Source organism: Lasioglossum baleicum, chromosome 1 (genome assembly GCF_051020765.1).
Source record: "Lasioglossum baleicum chromosome 1, iyLasBale1, whole genome shotgun sequence".
NCBI classification, from domain to species: domain Eukaryota; kingdom Metazoa; phylum Arthropoda; class Insecta; order Hymenoptera; family Halictidae; genus Lasioglossum; species Lasioglossum baleicum.
The window spans coordinates 22810119-22824208 of record NC_134929.1 but is presented as its reverse complement, the minus strand read 5'-3'; the positions used below and the strand labels follow the sequence as shown (position 1 = coordinate 22824208).

The window sequence follows — 14090 nt, the reverse complement described above, 5'->3', positions numbered from 1 at the left end:
GTGTGACATTGTCTGGTTTTACCAAACGATGCTATTGCGATTTGTTTGAACTTTGTTGGGGTTTCCCGAAAATTTTTCACGTCCATCCATGTTGCAAGGATTTCTTTGATTAATGAAGAAGGAGCTTCCTCTATCTCTCCCTCCTCTGATCTGAAGAGAGCGTATCCATTCTAATCGGATGCTCATCCTTCTCCAGTTCCTGTAACTTCTCAGTAGTCAGTTCTTCATCGTGTCCCTTCACTAATTCTTCCACATTTTTACAACAAAATTTATGTCGTACACCGAGCAAAATTTGTCACGTCCAACCAAACAGCACATATTCCGAATTGGACGTACTCCAAAGCAGACGTATACCGAGGTATCACTGTACTATGAAATCTCTTGATCGACCAAAGAAATGCGAAATCGATCTAAAAACAAGACCGACTAAATTTGTCATTTGCCAGAATCTGGTGTTTCGCCAAAAATTCAATCTGTACAAATGAGAAAAATGAAACCTCAGCTATTCATTTTTATCTGCATAAATCAGACGCGACTACCTTCAGGGCCGACGAATGCCTAATGTCTCCCGACCATGTAACGAAATAAACGAAGAAGAACCGGTGATACATAAACATTTCATCTCCACGAAACTGTATAGTTTACAGCGCCGGGAATAATAAAAAAAGAGCAAGGATCAGTTTTTTCGGGTCGCGAGGCTGTCGGGAACGGGCCTTTTTTCTTCCTCATCAGCCACGGGTGGTAATCCTATTAGCAACGGGGATATCCGAACGTTTCCACGTAATTGAGTCGAGAGGCCCGATTTTTTCGGTATCGCGCGGCCAGCAATAGGCGAATCTAAAAATACGAGGCGAAAGATATTAAGAAAACGAGCCAAAAAACCGAGAACCAGTCTGACAGGAGGTCGCACCGCGTCTCCGTTCGTAGAAATCGAGAACGGTGGCTACTACACGCGCGCTGCGTTACGAGACCGGTATCGAATGATGCGGCAACAGTTTTCTTATCCGTTCTGCAAAAAAACGGTTGTTTACGTCGAACACCGGAGAAACCATTCAGGGAAAATAAGGAAAAAATAGCGGATTCTGCTTCCGTTATGTAAACATGTTGCTTATTGTTAGATCAATTATGGGTCTAAAAAAGATCGGCACTTTGTGACATCATCACGAACGGAAAGGAAATATAATTTCAATTAAAATCGCGACTTATTCACAAAAAGTACCGAACTTATTTGCACACTTAATGACTAGAAAATATCAGGTAGGGTCGGATTCCTACCACCTTAAACTGTAGGTCCGTCGTTTAATAACCATATATAGCAGTTGAAGAAGCAACGTAAAACAATCAAACAAAAAAAGGATCGGCTGCGGGCTGTCCAATGCGTTGGGTACCTGACTGTATTGAACTCGACTTTTTTACAGTTTGATCTAACCGTTCTTCCATTATGTATCGCGTTTGCGTAATCTCACAGATACACGGAATCGAAGCAACACGATCCAACTAGAAATATGTAGTATAGACATTGCGAATGGATGCAGCGGTACCTGGTGTCGAGTAGCCCCAAGGTCACACTGCGTACTATCACTTTCTACTATTCCATTACAAGATCTGTCATACAGGTTCGCGAACATAAAGGTGAATAAAATCCCAACAAAAACACCCTGTAAACAGGAGCCAAGTTCCTATGGCCGTGAAAAGTTGTGAGATCAAACAAGATACGGCCAAGTTCGTTAGCTTAGAAATACGTTTTGCAATACCGAACAAACAGACAGACAAGAAAGCGAGCTAATAAAAACCTGGTAAAATTAGTTTAAAAGAACGCTATTTAATTTTTAAAGAGTTACATGGAGGGCTAAATTATTCAAACTTTGCCGCTACCTAACAATTTTTGTGGCCATTGGTTTAAAAAGTAAGGGCCAAGTTTTAATAATTTAGCCATCCATGTAACTCTTTAAAAATGAAATAGCGTTCTTTTAAACTAATTTTTACAAACGCTTTTTTCAGTATTGCAAGAGGTATTTCTAAGCCAACGAACTTGGTCGTATTTTGTTTGATCTCACAACTTTCTACGGCCATAAGAACTTGACTCCTGTTTACAGGATGTTTTTGTTGGGATTTCATCAAATTTTGTTGAAATTTCATCAATTACACCAGGCCTGGCCAACCCAAATGGTTCCACGGGCCACTTTGATGACGTGTAACGTTACTGCGGGCCGCACTTTAGATATACATGCTTTTAAAAAATGTAATACAAATACAAAATGAATAAAACTTTATTGTTATACTATGATTCAATATAATTAACTCTCGCGTCTTAATTAATGAGATATTTGTTTATCCTTTCTTTCACTTAATTTTTGTAAATCTATATTTATGTTCGACGTTGCACATCTTTTGTTAGCTGGTTTTCAAAATTGGCATCAGTTTAGAAAAAGCACTTACAACTCGTTGTGCAAAATATCTTAAGTTGGAATATCTCTCGAATGTAATATCAGTATTGTAAAAATTAATTTTTTATGTGGACGCAAAAATCTGTTTCATTTCTTTGTTGCACTGCAACTCAATTACATCAAAGATATCAAATATAGAACTGGAGTTCGTAGTCGCACTTGCGCACTATAACAATGACACTTCATTTATTTAATATTTTTGTATACATACAATGACAAACAAAAGTTTCAATAGAAATGTTAAATCGCCCGGCGCGGCGGGCCGCACACTTTTGACGTGCCGGGCCGCGTGTTGGCAAGGGCTGAATTACACTGTCCAACAAATTCCAACTTTTTTTATGATTTCAATAGACTGTTGAGTCCTTCTTGTACAGTTCTTTGCGCTGATTCCGAATCTGTCCTTAATTTTTCTCCTATATGCACAGTTTTTGAGAAATATGGCTTTGAAAAAAAAACATATTTTTCAACATTAAACAAATATTGTAATGTTATTATAAAAGATATTGAATTGTTCTTTACAGCAAAAGATTCTGTAGACTTTCCCGAATACAGTGATATCCAATATTAATACATTATGATTGTTTAAACATGTTTAAATTACATGTTATGCTGCTATGTTCTATCCTACGTACCTATTTCGTAATGTTTTTTTTCAATACAACCCCTTTAAGGTGTAAAATTTCAAACTTTGATAATTATTCCGTTGAGTGTTTGTTATGGTGGACCGATGTACCAAATTTCAAGGTTAAAGGTCAATGGGAAGTATCCAAAATGTTTTGATGATCTATCAGTCAGTCAGTGACAAATTTAGCGATTTTCGAGGTCCTATATCTCGGAACCTACAAATGTTGAAAGATTAATGTTTTGTCAATATTGAGACATGATAGCATTTAACAAGTGTACGAAATTACATCTCTCCATCTGCCTCCAGTGCCGAGTTATAAGCCACTAAAAAACGGCTAAGTTGTTTCGTGTAAAAGGAGGTAATGCGAGAACTTGGCTGGTGCACTACCGTGCACCTCGATGAATAAAATTCGGATGAATCGCGAAAGCAGTGATCGAAACGGACAATTACTGTCTCATTTTGCAACAGGTTCTCTAGTCGAACATATTTCAGTTTCGTCCGTCCAAAAATCGGTCCTTGATATACAAAATGGTGCGGAGATGCCGACAAATGCCCGATCGTTATACAGATTGAAGGTAAACGTCGCTGCGCTAACTTGAACGTGTTTAGTGATTAACCGACTTTTAGAGTACAAAGCATAAATTTCCCACGATAATACTGTTTTCCATACAATGTCTCCGACAACAATGGCGGCGTATCTGGCAGCTTGGACGGATCGACGATGCAGCGAAATGCGCGTTAACTTGACGCGCGTCGATGCACATTGCACATCCATTGACATCGAACGATTCTGCCAGCGCCACTTCTCGTTCCTCAAATGTCTTCTTCCCCTGTCTATAAACAATGCTGACTAATTAAACGGTTCGAACAACTGAGAATATCTTAAAACGCAGATGGCTCTTCCAATTCGCGTTCCTAAGAAATCGGTTTCACTTCCGAATGAATTAACGAACGCGTGGCTAAAGATAGCTGAGTACCTGAAAATATCCTGTTTACCTACGACAGTCAAGCTGTGCGAGTTTATGCATTCATGAAGCCTTTGTGAAACAGAGAGGAATGTTGAAATTATAAAGCCTCGATAACGTTTCTGCCGAATCTGCACTAACGCTTGTACAAATAGTACACCTGTACTAATAGTACACTGTAAAGAAGTAATTTCCATTTTGTTGTTTATGCAACAATCTCTAAAAATGCCAGTTCCCATGAAGATCCTCAGAGTCAGCTGACAATTAAATCGTCTGAGAACTACTAACTAAGAAGTATAAAATCATTGTTCCTTTAATTGCCAAGCAAAGAACACCTTCGAAGACTGTGTTGGGCTATATTTTTCCCAATGCTCGAGGTATTTTTCCAGTCATTTTTTCGTTAGCTGTGCCCATGAGGGTTGCAGTACATTTCATAAAATTCTACGATCATGAATATATCCCTGCGAACGAAATCAACCGTTCTGAAAACAGGTTTATAGATTCTCGCTGCCTCGAGAGAAACGGATCATCCTCCTCGCATAATGGTTTCCGCAGGAGGACCATAGTGAGATCGCGAAAACAATTTCCCCCGGTCGATTCGCGTCAATTTGCGACAAAGCGTAACGAGAGGAGATTCGCGTGCACTCGCGAAACGACGATGCTGACCCACATTCGAGGCCCGGCATCGTCAGAGAAAATATAGTAAGTAGTGTTAAGCAGGAAAATCGCCGGAAGATGCAAGGTATTAATTCATGCAAATTGCAGTCGAATGAGCAACAGCAATCGAGACGCGCAAAAGAGTCGGCAAACGCGTTCGAGAAAGAGAGAGACAGTGAGAGAGGAGAGAGGAGAGAGGAGAGAGGAAAAAAGAGGATAACGCGAAACGTCTCGGGCTCCAGCATCAGGTTCAATGTCGACCGTTACGTGCAGAATTACGTGGACAGTTTCAAGCTATCTTTAACACTGTTTTGACTCCCCTGTGATGTCGGGGATCATGTATTTTCTTACGTGGCAATTACCAGTCCGTTCGTTACTTCCGCGTGCATTGCGTGCCGAATACTCGAAAACAATCTCTGATGCTTCCTATGAAATTGATCCTCGTTAAACAGAGTCTTAGCTTCGGGCTCTATTAAAAAGGAATAACCTAACGACCCTGTCTACTTTAATTTCTCATTCGTTTACAAAGAATGAAACAATATCAAAATCTTTCTCAAATTAAGAGGAGCGTCGAAGAAAATGTCACGTCTGTTATACATACGATCGAGCGAAGTAAAAGGGTAGTCCAGTCAATGAAAAGTTGTAGAGGGAAATGGAAGGAACACAATTTTTAACTTCGGGTCTTTGTTTGGACTAGTTAGGAGGTAAACATACTAAAAGTCCCCACTCCTAGGAAGTGAGCGGGGTGCAGGGGGGGCGTCGTCACTGTCGTCAATCCGTCGGAAGCTCTCGAATGACGCCGTCGTCGCATGTTTCTATGTAGGTTTTAATTCGCTTTCGACGCAAGACAATTTGGCGTCTTCACCAGTGCTTTGGCTGTGACGTATAGTTTGGTGTTTCAAGTAAAAGAGTTAGAAGCGAATTATCTTCTCAAAGTTATGTATGTACATATGTATATGTATACAATATACATATATATTATCTAATTTGTTGTGAAAAACACTACTTACATATGAATAAACAGATATTTTTTCTTATGGATAAATATGAATAAATTATTTATGCGAGTACTATTTGTTGTTGGCAAGAAAAAATTTTGCGGCTCTTTAAAAACTCTGTAATTTTGTAAATTGTAATTTTTGACTCATCCGACTCAAAAGGTTGCCGACCCCTGGACTAGGGGGAAAGATGAGAGGAAGTCAATGTAAATTTTCTACTTTGTTTCTCCTATCTCCAATATGTTTGTTATGGTGATCTCCGGATGTTTCTCTGTTCGTCCATTCGTGCCATCTATCATTTGTTTCCTTGCGATACCAAGACGCTTGTGTCGCGAGTAAAATTACGCTGAAAGGATGCAGATGATAGATGACACGAGTGAAAGCGCGCTAATCAGTAAGTTATCTGTTCATCCGGGAACTCCGCGTCCGGCGAACGATACGAACTGCGGACTGACTGCCATTGGACGAGCATTCCGATGACAGTCAACAACAATGATGGCTAAAAACATGGCAGATCCTCGGCGGATCGTCGAAGCTCTGAATTGTTTCATGAAAAAAGATAGAACACATTGTGGACAGATAGTAGTGGACAGGAGTAGATAGTGAATTTAACGACATTGAAGCTTGAATTTATCTAAGAAACAGTGTGCATTGCATTTATTAAAAACACATATGTGATCTAAAGACACAGATCTTTAACAGTTGCACTGTTCAGCACGTTGATTTTCGTAGTGGTCACCAAATATGGTGATATGAAATTGAATAGCATATCGTTTCATCCTTGAAAGGCTGTCGTTGAAATTTTCGCAAGTATAGTAGGTAAATCAGTACAATAAGTAAGTGCAAATATGTATTACTATTGATTAGATTAGAATCGACATTATTTTAGGGTAACGTCCATCGGATAGTGCAATTTGCGAGGGGTAAACATGTTAACCAAGTATCGAGCGTATGTGCTCTACTAACATTTTGTTTCCAATATCGTTTATCTCCTTGAAGCTCGGGATCTCCTTCTCAGCTCCCTCGAACCAAGCTTTCACGTTGGGAAAGTCGTCTAAGTTTAGGACAGCCTAGAAAACACATAGAAAATCATTTTTAGCTTTGAGGAAACTTCAAGGAAGGAACTTCCTTCAGGAACTTCAAACTCTTTCTGGATTGTACAGGTTCCGCCTCGCATTGGAACTAGCTTCATCAGGGACCAGAAGACGGAAAGTCTTCAGCGTGTCCTGGGGCCCTGAAGAAACTAATTGCAACGTTTTCGAATCGTCGGAACATAAAACTTGTATCCGAAAACCTCGACAGTATAATCCTGTTCTGAATTACTACAATATCAAGTCCTTACAGTTACGGCCGCTGTTGTGATGGCGCAGCTGATGTCTGCTAGGGTGTAGAAATCACCCACGAGCCACTTCTTACCCTCCAGTGTCCTGTCAAAATTGGTATACGCTGCCTTTATCTTGTCCATCTTCTCCTCGGGTATCGTACTCGCTAATCCCAAGAACAAGGGTTTCTGCGGTCAAATAAAACGAATTGTTAATTCGGTGTGAACGGTTGTGAACGGCAAATTTCAAGACATTTAATTCGTCGCGTTTATTATTGATGCTTTCGCTAAACTAATTTTACATTCCACAATTTCAAGATCTTTATCGATTGTTCGATAATTGCCATTTGCGTATAGATAACTAAGAGGCGACTTAGTATTAAGGCCCCCTTTCAGTCGAAGAAGCGCGTAGAAGGAAACTCAATCAAGCAGAGGCGTTTTTGATTAAAGCGAGGCGGACCGAACAGTGAGTAAAATGCAACAAAAGCGGCGACGGAGGAAGAGGCGTCGTCGGAAGGATTGGCGGTTGTAAAAGTTTTACGGTGCGAGGCCGTCTGTTAATCACGAATAAAAATCCTCGACGAGAGCGGGAGGTTCCGGTTCGCGCACGGGAGAGACCGGTATTAAATCCATCGGACGATACCACCCTCGCGTCCCCTCGAAAATATAAGGAAACAACGAGCAGTTGAGGGTGGCTGTTGAGAGATTTCACGACGCTCCGCCACCTTTCTCCCCGCGTAAAATTAGTTCGAGCCGGCTGCCACTTCTAAACGTGCGCGTCGTGAAACGAGTCCTGGTACATAGTTGGACCATCGCCGCGCAAAAATGCGCAGTTAGCCGACTTTATTGGACGCCGTAAAAGGCAGATAGGACGCCCAGTAACTTCCTGCCTCTATCACATAATGCCCCGGCCCCCGTGTATACAAGCGCGGAAAAGCGAATCGCATTAACCTGCTTTCGCGCGGCTTAATCGGCCGCCACGATGGACCGACTTTGCCTCTGCAAAACCCAACTCTCTTCGAATACGTGCGCGAATCCTCGATTTCACTACCGTGCAGCTTATTCGGAGAATCGACCTCTTGCGCCACGATTATTTGTTGAAATGGGCTAGTTGAAATGTTAGGTCATAGCAGGTACACCATTATCTCCGTAAGTGTCGTAGAGGTCTCTACCGTAACTGTCAAAATGTTATCTCCATCACTGGGGGACGCCCCTTGCAACCAGTCAAGCGGTAATCACGCTCGACGATCGAATGCTACGACTTGTACCTCGCCAATTCATTTTCATTGCAACGATATAAAGTCTGCAGCTTAACGATAAAACGTTGGGAAATGTTTCCATCAACTCACAAAAGCGTCCTTCTCGGCAGCAAAAAGGTCGGACGAGTCCATGTGAAGGAACCAATTGACGCGAGCTCGTTTCTGCAGATCCTTCGGGTACAAAGCATCGTTCTTCGCATATTTATCCACCAGATAGCAAGCGATGGCGTGGCTGCGAAAATTTTCATAGACCGTAAAGATCGTCAAGAAACAGACGGACGTTCGTGAGAAGTTTTATCGATTACCTGTCCCCGAGGGTGAAGCCATCATCGTCGATAGCTGGAATCAACTGTTGAGGGTTGACCTGTCGAGAAAACGGGACAGTTGTAACTAATTGTTATACTTCATCCGAAGGAAATTTGTACCTTTGTGTATGCCTCCGACGTTTGTTCACGTTCCAACAGGTTACACTGGCGGACCTCCAGTGGAACACCAATCAGTTTCGCTGTTAAAAGAACCGTTCGGCATGGCGGACTTACTTCCATCGAATACAGGACGACTTTCGGCATTTTGTTCTGCTTGTTTCTGCGAACATAAGGATTTGTTACTTTCTTGTAGGTGTGGGCGGCTACCTGGAAATTCGGATTTACGTCGGGTCGGGTATCTTCCCCGGGTTTGCCGAAACGTCATAGATTTTTGGATTCTCGACCCGACCCGACTTCAACTTCGGATACGTGAAATTCCCGGGTACCCGAGTATCTCTAATTTTCGGATCCCGACCAGGGTTGCCATATTTTGCGGGTACAGGGTACCCAGCCCCTTACCCTTATGCCCCTCGCAAAGCTGCGCGGCGGAGCCTGTCTTTGCACTCTTCCCAGTAACGCTGACGCGTACCGTATGCGTCGGAGTGGGGGAAGCGATGGCGCGCAGCTGGGCTCAGGGGTAAGGGACTGGGTACCCTGTACCCGCAAAATATGGCAACCCTGATCCCGACCCGGGTCATCAAAACCTTCTTGGTTTAATTGGTGCCATCAGTCCGCGACATTTTATACGTTCATGGTGTAAGAAACCGGTATACAGTAACCGCGCGTTTTCTGTCAAACAGCCATGGTGTGCACCGTCAGATATTGCGCAGGGAAATTATTGTTTTATGACTGCGTCGACCGCGCCGAGACTTCAATCGACGAGCCGAACATAGAGAAGGACAGAATGAAATAGGATCGCGTATAATCTTTTAAATTGCAAAATTGCTTTGTCGATAACATAGACTAATTTCTATTAATTCGTTACGATCGACAAAACGGAAATTTATTCTACACTTGAACCAATTACCAGGGCCCGCTCTAGGAGGGGGACAACCCGGGCATTTGCCCGGGGCGCCAACATTTAGGGGCGCCATTTTGGCTTTGGCTGTAAGTGTGAGAAAAATAATGATGTTGTAAATATTCAATTAATAGAAAATTTCAGACTACCCTTGCCAGACAATTTTGCTAAAAAGAAAAAAAAAAGGTCATTTTGTTCAACGCGGTGCTTAGTGCTTAAAAAGGGGCGGCAATTTGTTTTTTTGCCCGGGGCGTCGTAACCGCTAGAGCGGGCCCTGCAATTACACAAAATACTATAAATAGTATTTAATGGTGTCAATGAAATACTCGAAATTCTTTGAGAATATTAGCTTGTAGCGCAATGAGATACCGGAAACAGCGAATATAATGGGAGTAAAACATGTGTATGGTTGAAACAGAAGACGTTTGCATTGACTATAGTATGATGGAATAGTTTTAGTATCGTGGACACGCAATATCTGGTTAAACATGGGCGTACAATCTCTTTCCAGATATTTTTCATCATGCTACATATGTACATTTTACGTCTACGAAGTAAAAATCAAATAACCGCAGACGTAACAGTAGTCGTGCTCTATCTGTCCAGGTTCAATCCTGCGCTACTGCCATTAAGTGGTAAAGGTAAATCAGTTTCGGTTTCATTCCAGTTTTCCGTCACTTCCTATCATCTTACATTTCACACTCGTTGCTGCCAGCCCATAGACTCGAATAATAATGATGGAGCTCAAGTTCTTCCGGTGATTTAATTTTTGCGAAACAATTAGAACACGAAGGGAAAACCAACTAATTGTTAACAATTCAAGATGACTTGCTACACTGTGTAGTAACTGTGTATATTTCTACAATGTAGAATGTTTGTCTGAAGGCTATTATACAACCGGCTCTCCGTATCGTGTCAACAGATAGAGACAGCGCGACGTTGAATCTGTAAAGTTTATCTTATCTCTGCGTTCGGTAATGAACAATTCTAGATAACTTGCCACACTGTATAGTAACTGTGTATATTGCTATAATACAATAGAATGTTTTTCTGAAGGCTAATACACAACCGGACGCGCGACGTTGAATATGTAAAGTTTATTTCATCTTTGTGTTCGGTAATGATACAGCAAATTTTCGAGTATGCTGACTTGAAAGAAAATATGAAACTGTTCCAAATATACCAATATATTTGAACAAAAGGTAATTAAGTACATATATCTACATCGAAATATTCTGTCACTGACTTTTACCTGAATTCACTACCTCAACTGAGAGTGGCACGGTTGTTCAAGTACTATAGCAAGCAACCCGAGCATTGATTAATTTTTAAATAGAATCCCGATGTATTCGGAAAGCGTCAACGAGAAAACTTCTATTCTATAAAGAGATGAAACAGAATTCATGTGTACCTGACAAGTTTGATCCAGACGACGTTCTAAGAAGTGATGGTGACCAATGACGAGTTTTATGATGCTGCCACTCTAATCAGCTCACAGATATGCAACAAAATATAAAGGCTCCGATTGGTCTACGTTTATACGACCGATAACACCGGCAACTTCGAATGTTGCAACTTCGAAACAACCGACTTGCTCTGAACCGGTCTATCCTCCTTCCAATAGTAGCCGCTCTAATAGTGTACGCGAGATTGTATATTATACATACATACGTACGTCCGTTGTGGCGATCAGTGCCGTATTTCATCGCCTGACGGACGGTCTCGATAAAACTCATTAACACTAGAACTGTGCAGCACAAAAACCCATCATTCCACATCAATCTATCAAAATAACATGAATGTATTTATTCCAACTTTTAGCGATTTTTATTCTGATGTACGCCCAAGAAATAAATTTATCGAATATTTGGATGCATCTCCGTAGATTACCCAATTTTAAACCCGTAGATCTGTTCCTGTTCTAAATCACCCGGATCATGTTAACGTGGATCCATTATATGACATACTGCACCAAGATATTCTAGTCATTACTAACAACTTGGAAAAAGATTTATTCCCTCGAGGTTCTATCAAGTTCGAACAATAAAGATCTTGTTAATCTTGTTATGTTAAGGGAGTAGACCCCTTTTTCCAGGATTGCAAGGGTGCGACATTCGCCTTCTAATTCCTCGATAATATTATACAAACACGGGGGTTTTCAAAAACGCTAGATGAAAATACGATCTAGAGCGCCATCTTCCTCAAAAGTCCTGTTTTTTCGTTTACGAGGCGTAATTTGCATTATTCGGCAGCATGTAGCTACGAAAATAGCTACGTGCGCAGTTGTATGCTTCCGAATAATGCAAATTACGCCTCGTAAACGAAAAAAAGGACTTTTGAGGGAGATAGCGCCCTAGATCGATCTTTTATCTAGCGTTTTTGACTACTGAAAAACCCGTGTTTGTATTATCGAGAAATGAGAAGGCGAATCCCACACTCTTGCAATCCTGGAAACGAGTCTACTGCCTCAATCATGTCGAGTTCAAGTGGATTGTGTGCTTCATTGTCAGACATTCGTTCCGCGAATGTTTACAATTTCCTGTACTTATTATTGGTCTTTGTGCATGTATAATATGAATATATTTATGTACGTACAATACTATAATATATTATGTACAATTTTAATGAATAATAAACGAAAACGCTTGTGCAAACAACTAGTTTTTAAGTGTAAATGGATTCCTCTGGCTACCAAAAGTGAAGATAGTAAACAAACTGATCATTATTAAAATTTCCCTTTTCCTCGACTGTGATTTAAATCATTTTTTAATTTTCTCTTCATTGTATAATTTTACCCATTCTTCCACGGTACAGTTTTCTATTTCATTTGACTCCTAATCGTAACTCGATTACGTGCCTGTATTTTAGAATTGTTACAAAATTTCTAACAAGTGAAAGAAGTAAAATAATATCTTCAAGCGTTTAATCGATACTTCGTACATCGGGAAAATTAATTGCTAAGATTCTACGCTGATCTGCACACCTGTTGCGCCGTGCTCGCTACAGCACTGGATGACAAATCGATTATGATTTGCGGCGAGTCTTCGAAATAGTACTTCTTCTTTCTCGGGGTCATATTGCACGTGTTGATAAATATTTAAAGGAACCCATTAACATAGAGTGTCAAAATCCATGTCAAATTAGCAGAATTATCAGGCCAATTGGTGGCCACATGACGAGAGCGATAGTTTGAAAATTTTTGTTTGAACCAACGAATGAATCATTGGTTTATGTATTCTCGTAAACATTTTTCTATATTCTGCAGAAGACATAAAAATAATATATATTTGGTAAGAATCGCGTAAAAAGAATTATTCGAAAAAATTATTTATCATGGATCCTCCTCTGCCCTTATAGATCTTTCATGACAATTGAGAATTGAGACAAATTGAGATACCTGAAGCGACATCTCCCGCAAAAATCACGAAGCAACGATGATTCGAAATGATACTTTAGACGCCATCTGTCATAAACGGCCAGAACTAGGATTCAAATAATAAGTGAATTCGAACCTTTTCCATTCGATTTACATTTCTTTTTGGTTTTACAGCGATACCGTTTATTTGTATCGATTTAAATTTCTTCGTCGAGGAAAACAACTGTCGATGATGTTATCTACAATTTGCAAACCGCAGCCAGGAGCAAGGGAATATCAATTTTTATCGCGATAACAATGTAAGTCCAATGGATTTTGTAATAGGATGTTTTGCAATTGGAACTGTATACGAATTGAACTATTTCAATACTTTATCCATTCCAGTTTTATAATGATTGTGTATAGAATTCAATTCACTATTTCATAAAATAGCCTATGAAAATGGAAATGTACATAAAGATCCGCAATCAAAAAGTGAAGCGAGTTAACTTATCATTGATATCCATCTGCATATAAGGCAGAGTTGGGCAAAATGTAATTTCAATTACAATTACAATTACTTACCAATTACTGTAATTGGTAATTGCAATTACTTGACGAATCACTGTAATTGTAATTGTGGTCCGCAATTGACAGAGTAATTGCGCCAAAGTAATTGCAATTACCAATTACAATTACATGTAATTGTAATTTTATTTCTGCAATTACAAGTAATTGTAATTGGTAGTTGCAATTACAACATTAATTAGATACCTACTCAATGGAAATGTCTAAAAAGAACAAACAAAAAGCATATGTTAGGAAATATTTATTATTCATTAAATATTTATTTGTAGCTATGTAATTATTTGATATTTCACAAAAACGCTTACCATTACTTTTCAAAATGACCCTCATTTCAAAGTTGGAGTCGGATAATATATAACTAGACTGCGGATCTTTATACAAAATAACACATGTTTGCATTGATTGCAGGACACACGAGCCAAATAAAAATTGTATTCTTCTTTTAATTATCCTGTTAAGCTGAAACTAATACGTTGATGTCCTTAAACATTTTTAACATGTCCACTGCTTCCAATTGTACGTGCCCATTTTTGTCATAAATGCATAAAATCT

The 14090-nt window shown here is 40.0% G+C and overlaps 1 protein-coding gene across 2 annotated transcripts; it reads right to left on the bottom strand.

Annotated features, from left to right (window-relative positions):
• Nucleotides 1-6321: 6321 nt before the first annotated feature.
• LOC143209098 (glutathione S-transferase D7-like) lies at nucleotides 6322-11237 on the bottom strand. Of its 2 annotated transcripts, none has more exons than XM_076424349.1 (6): nucleotides 11007-11237; nucleotides 8698-8857; nucleotides 8578-8636; nucleotides 8363-8504; nucleotides 7035-7202; nucleotides 6322-6762 (listed from the first exon to the last, which is right to left on the bottom strand). In XM_076424349.1, the coding sequence occupies exons 2-6, from the start codon at nucleotides 8839-8841 to the stop codon at nucleotides 6625-6627; spliced, it is 651 nt and encodes a 216-aa protein (XP_076280464.1). In that variant the 5' UTR covers nucleotides 8842-8857; nucleotides 11007-11237; the 3' UTR covers nucleotides 6322-6624. The 2 variants fall into 2 exon arrangements, with proteins under 2 accessions (XP_076280464.1, XP_076280474.1); XM_076424359.1 differs by lacking the exon at nucleotides 11007-11237 and adding an exon at nucleotides 10289-10445.
• Nucleotides 11238-14090: the final 2853 nt, after the last annotated feature.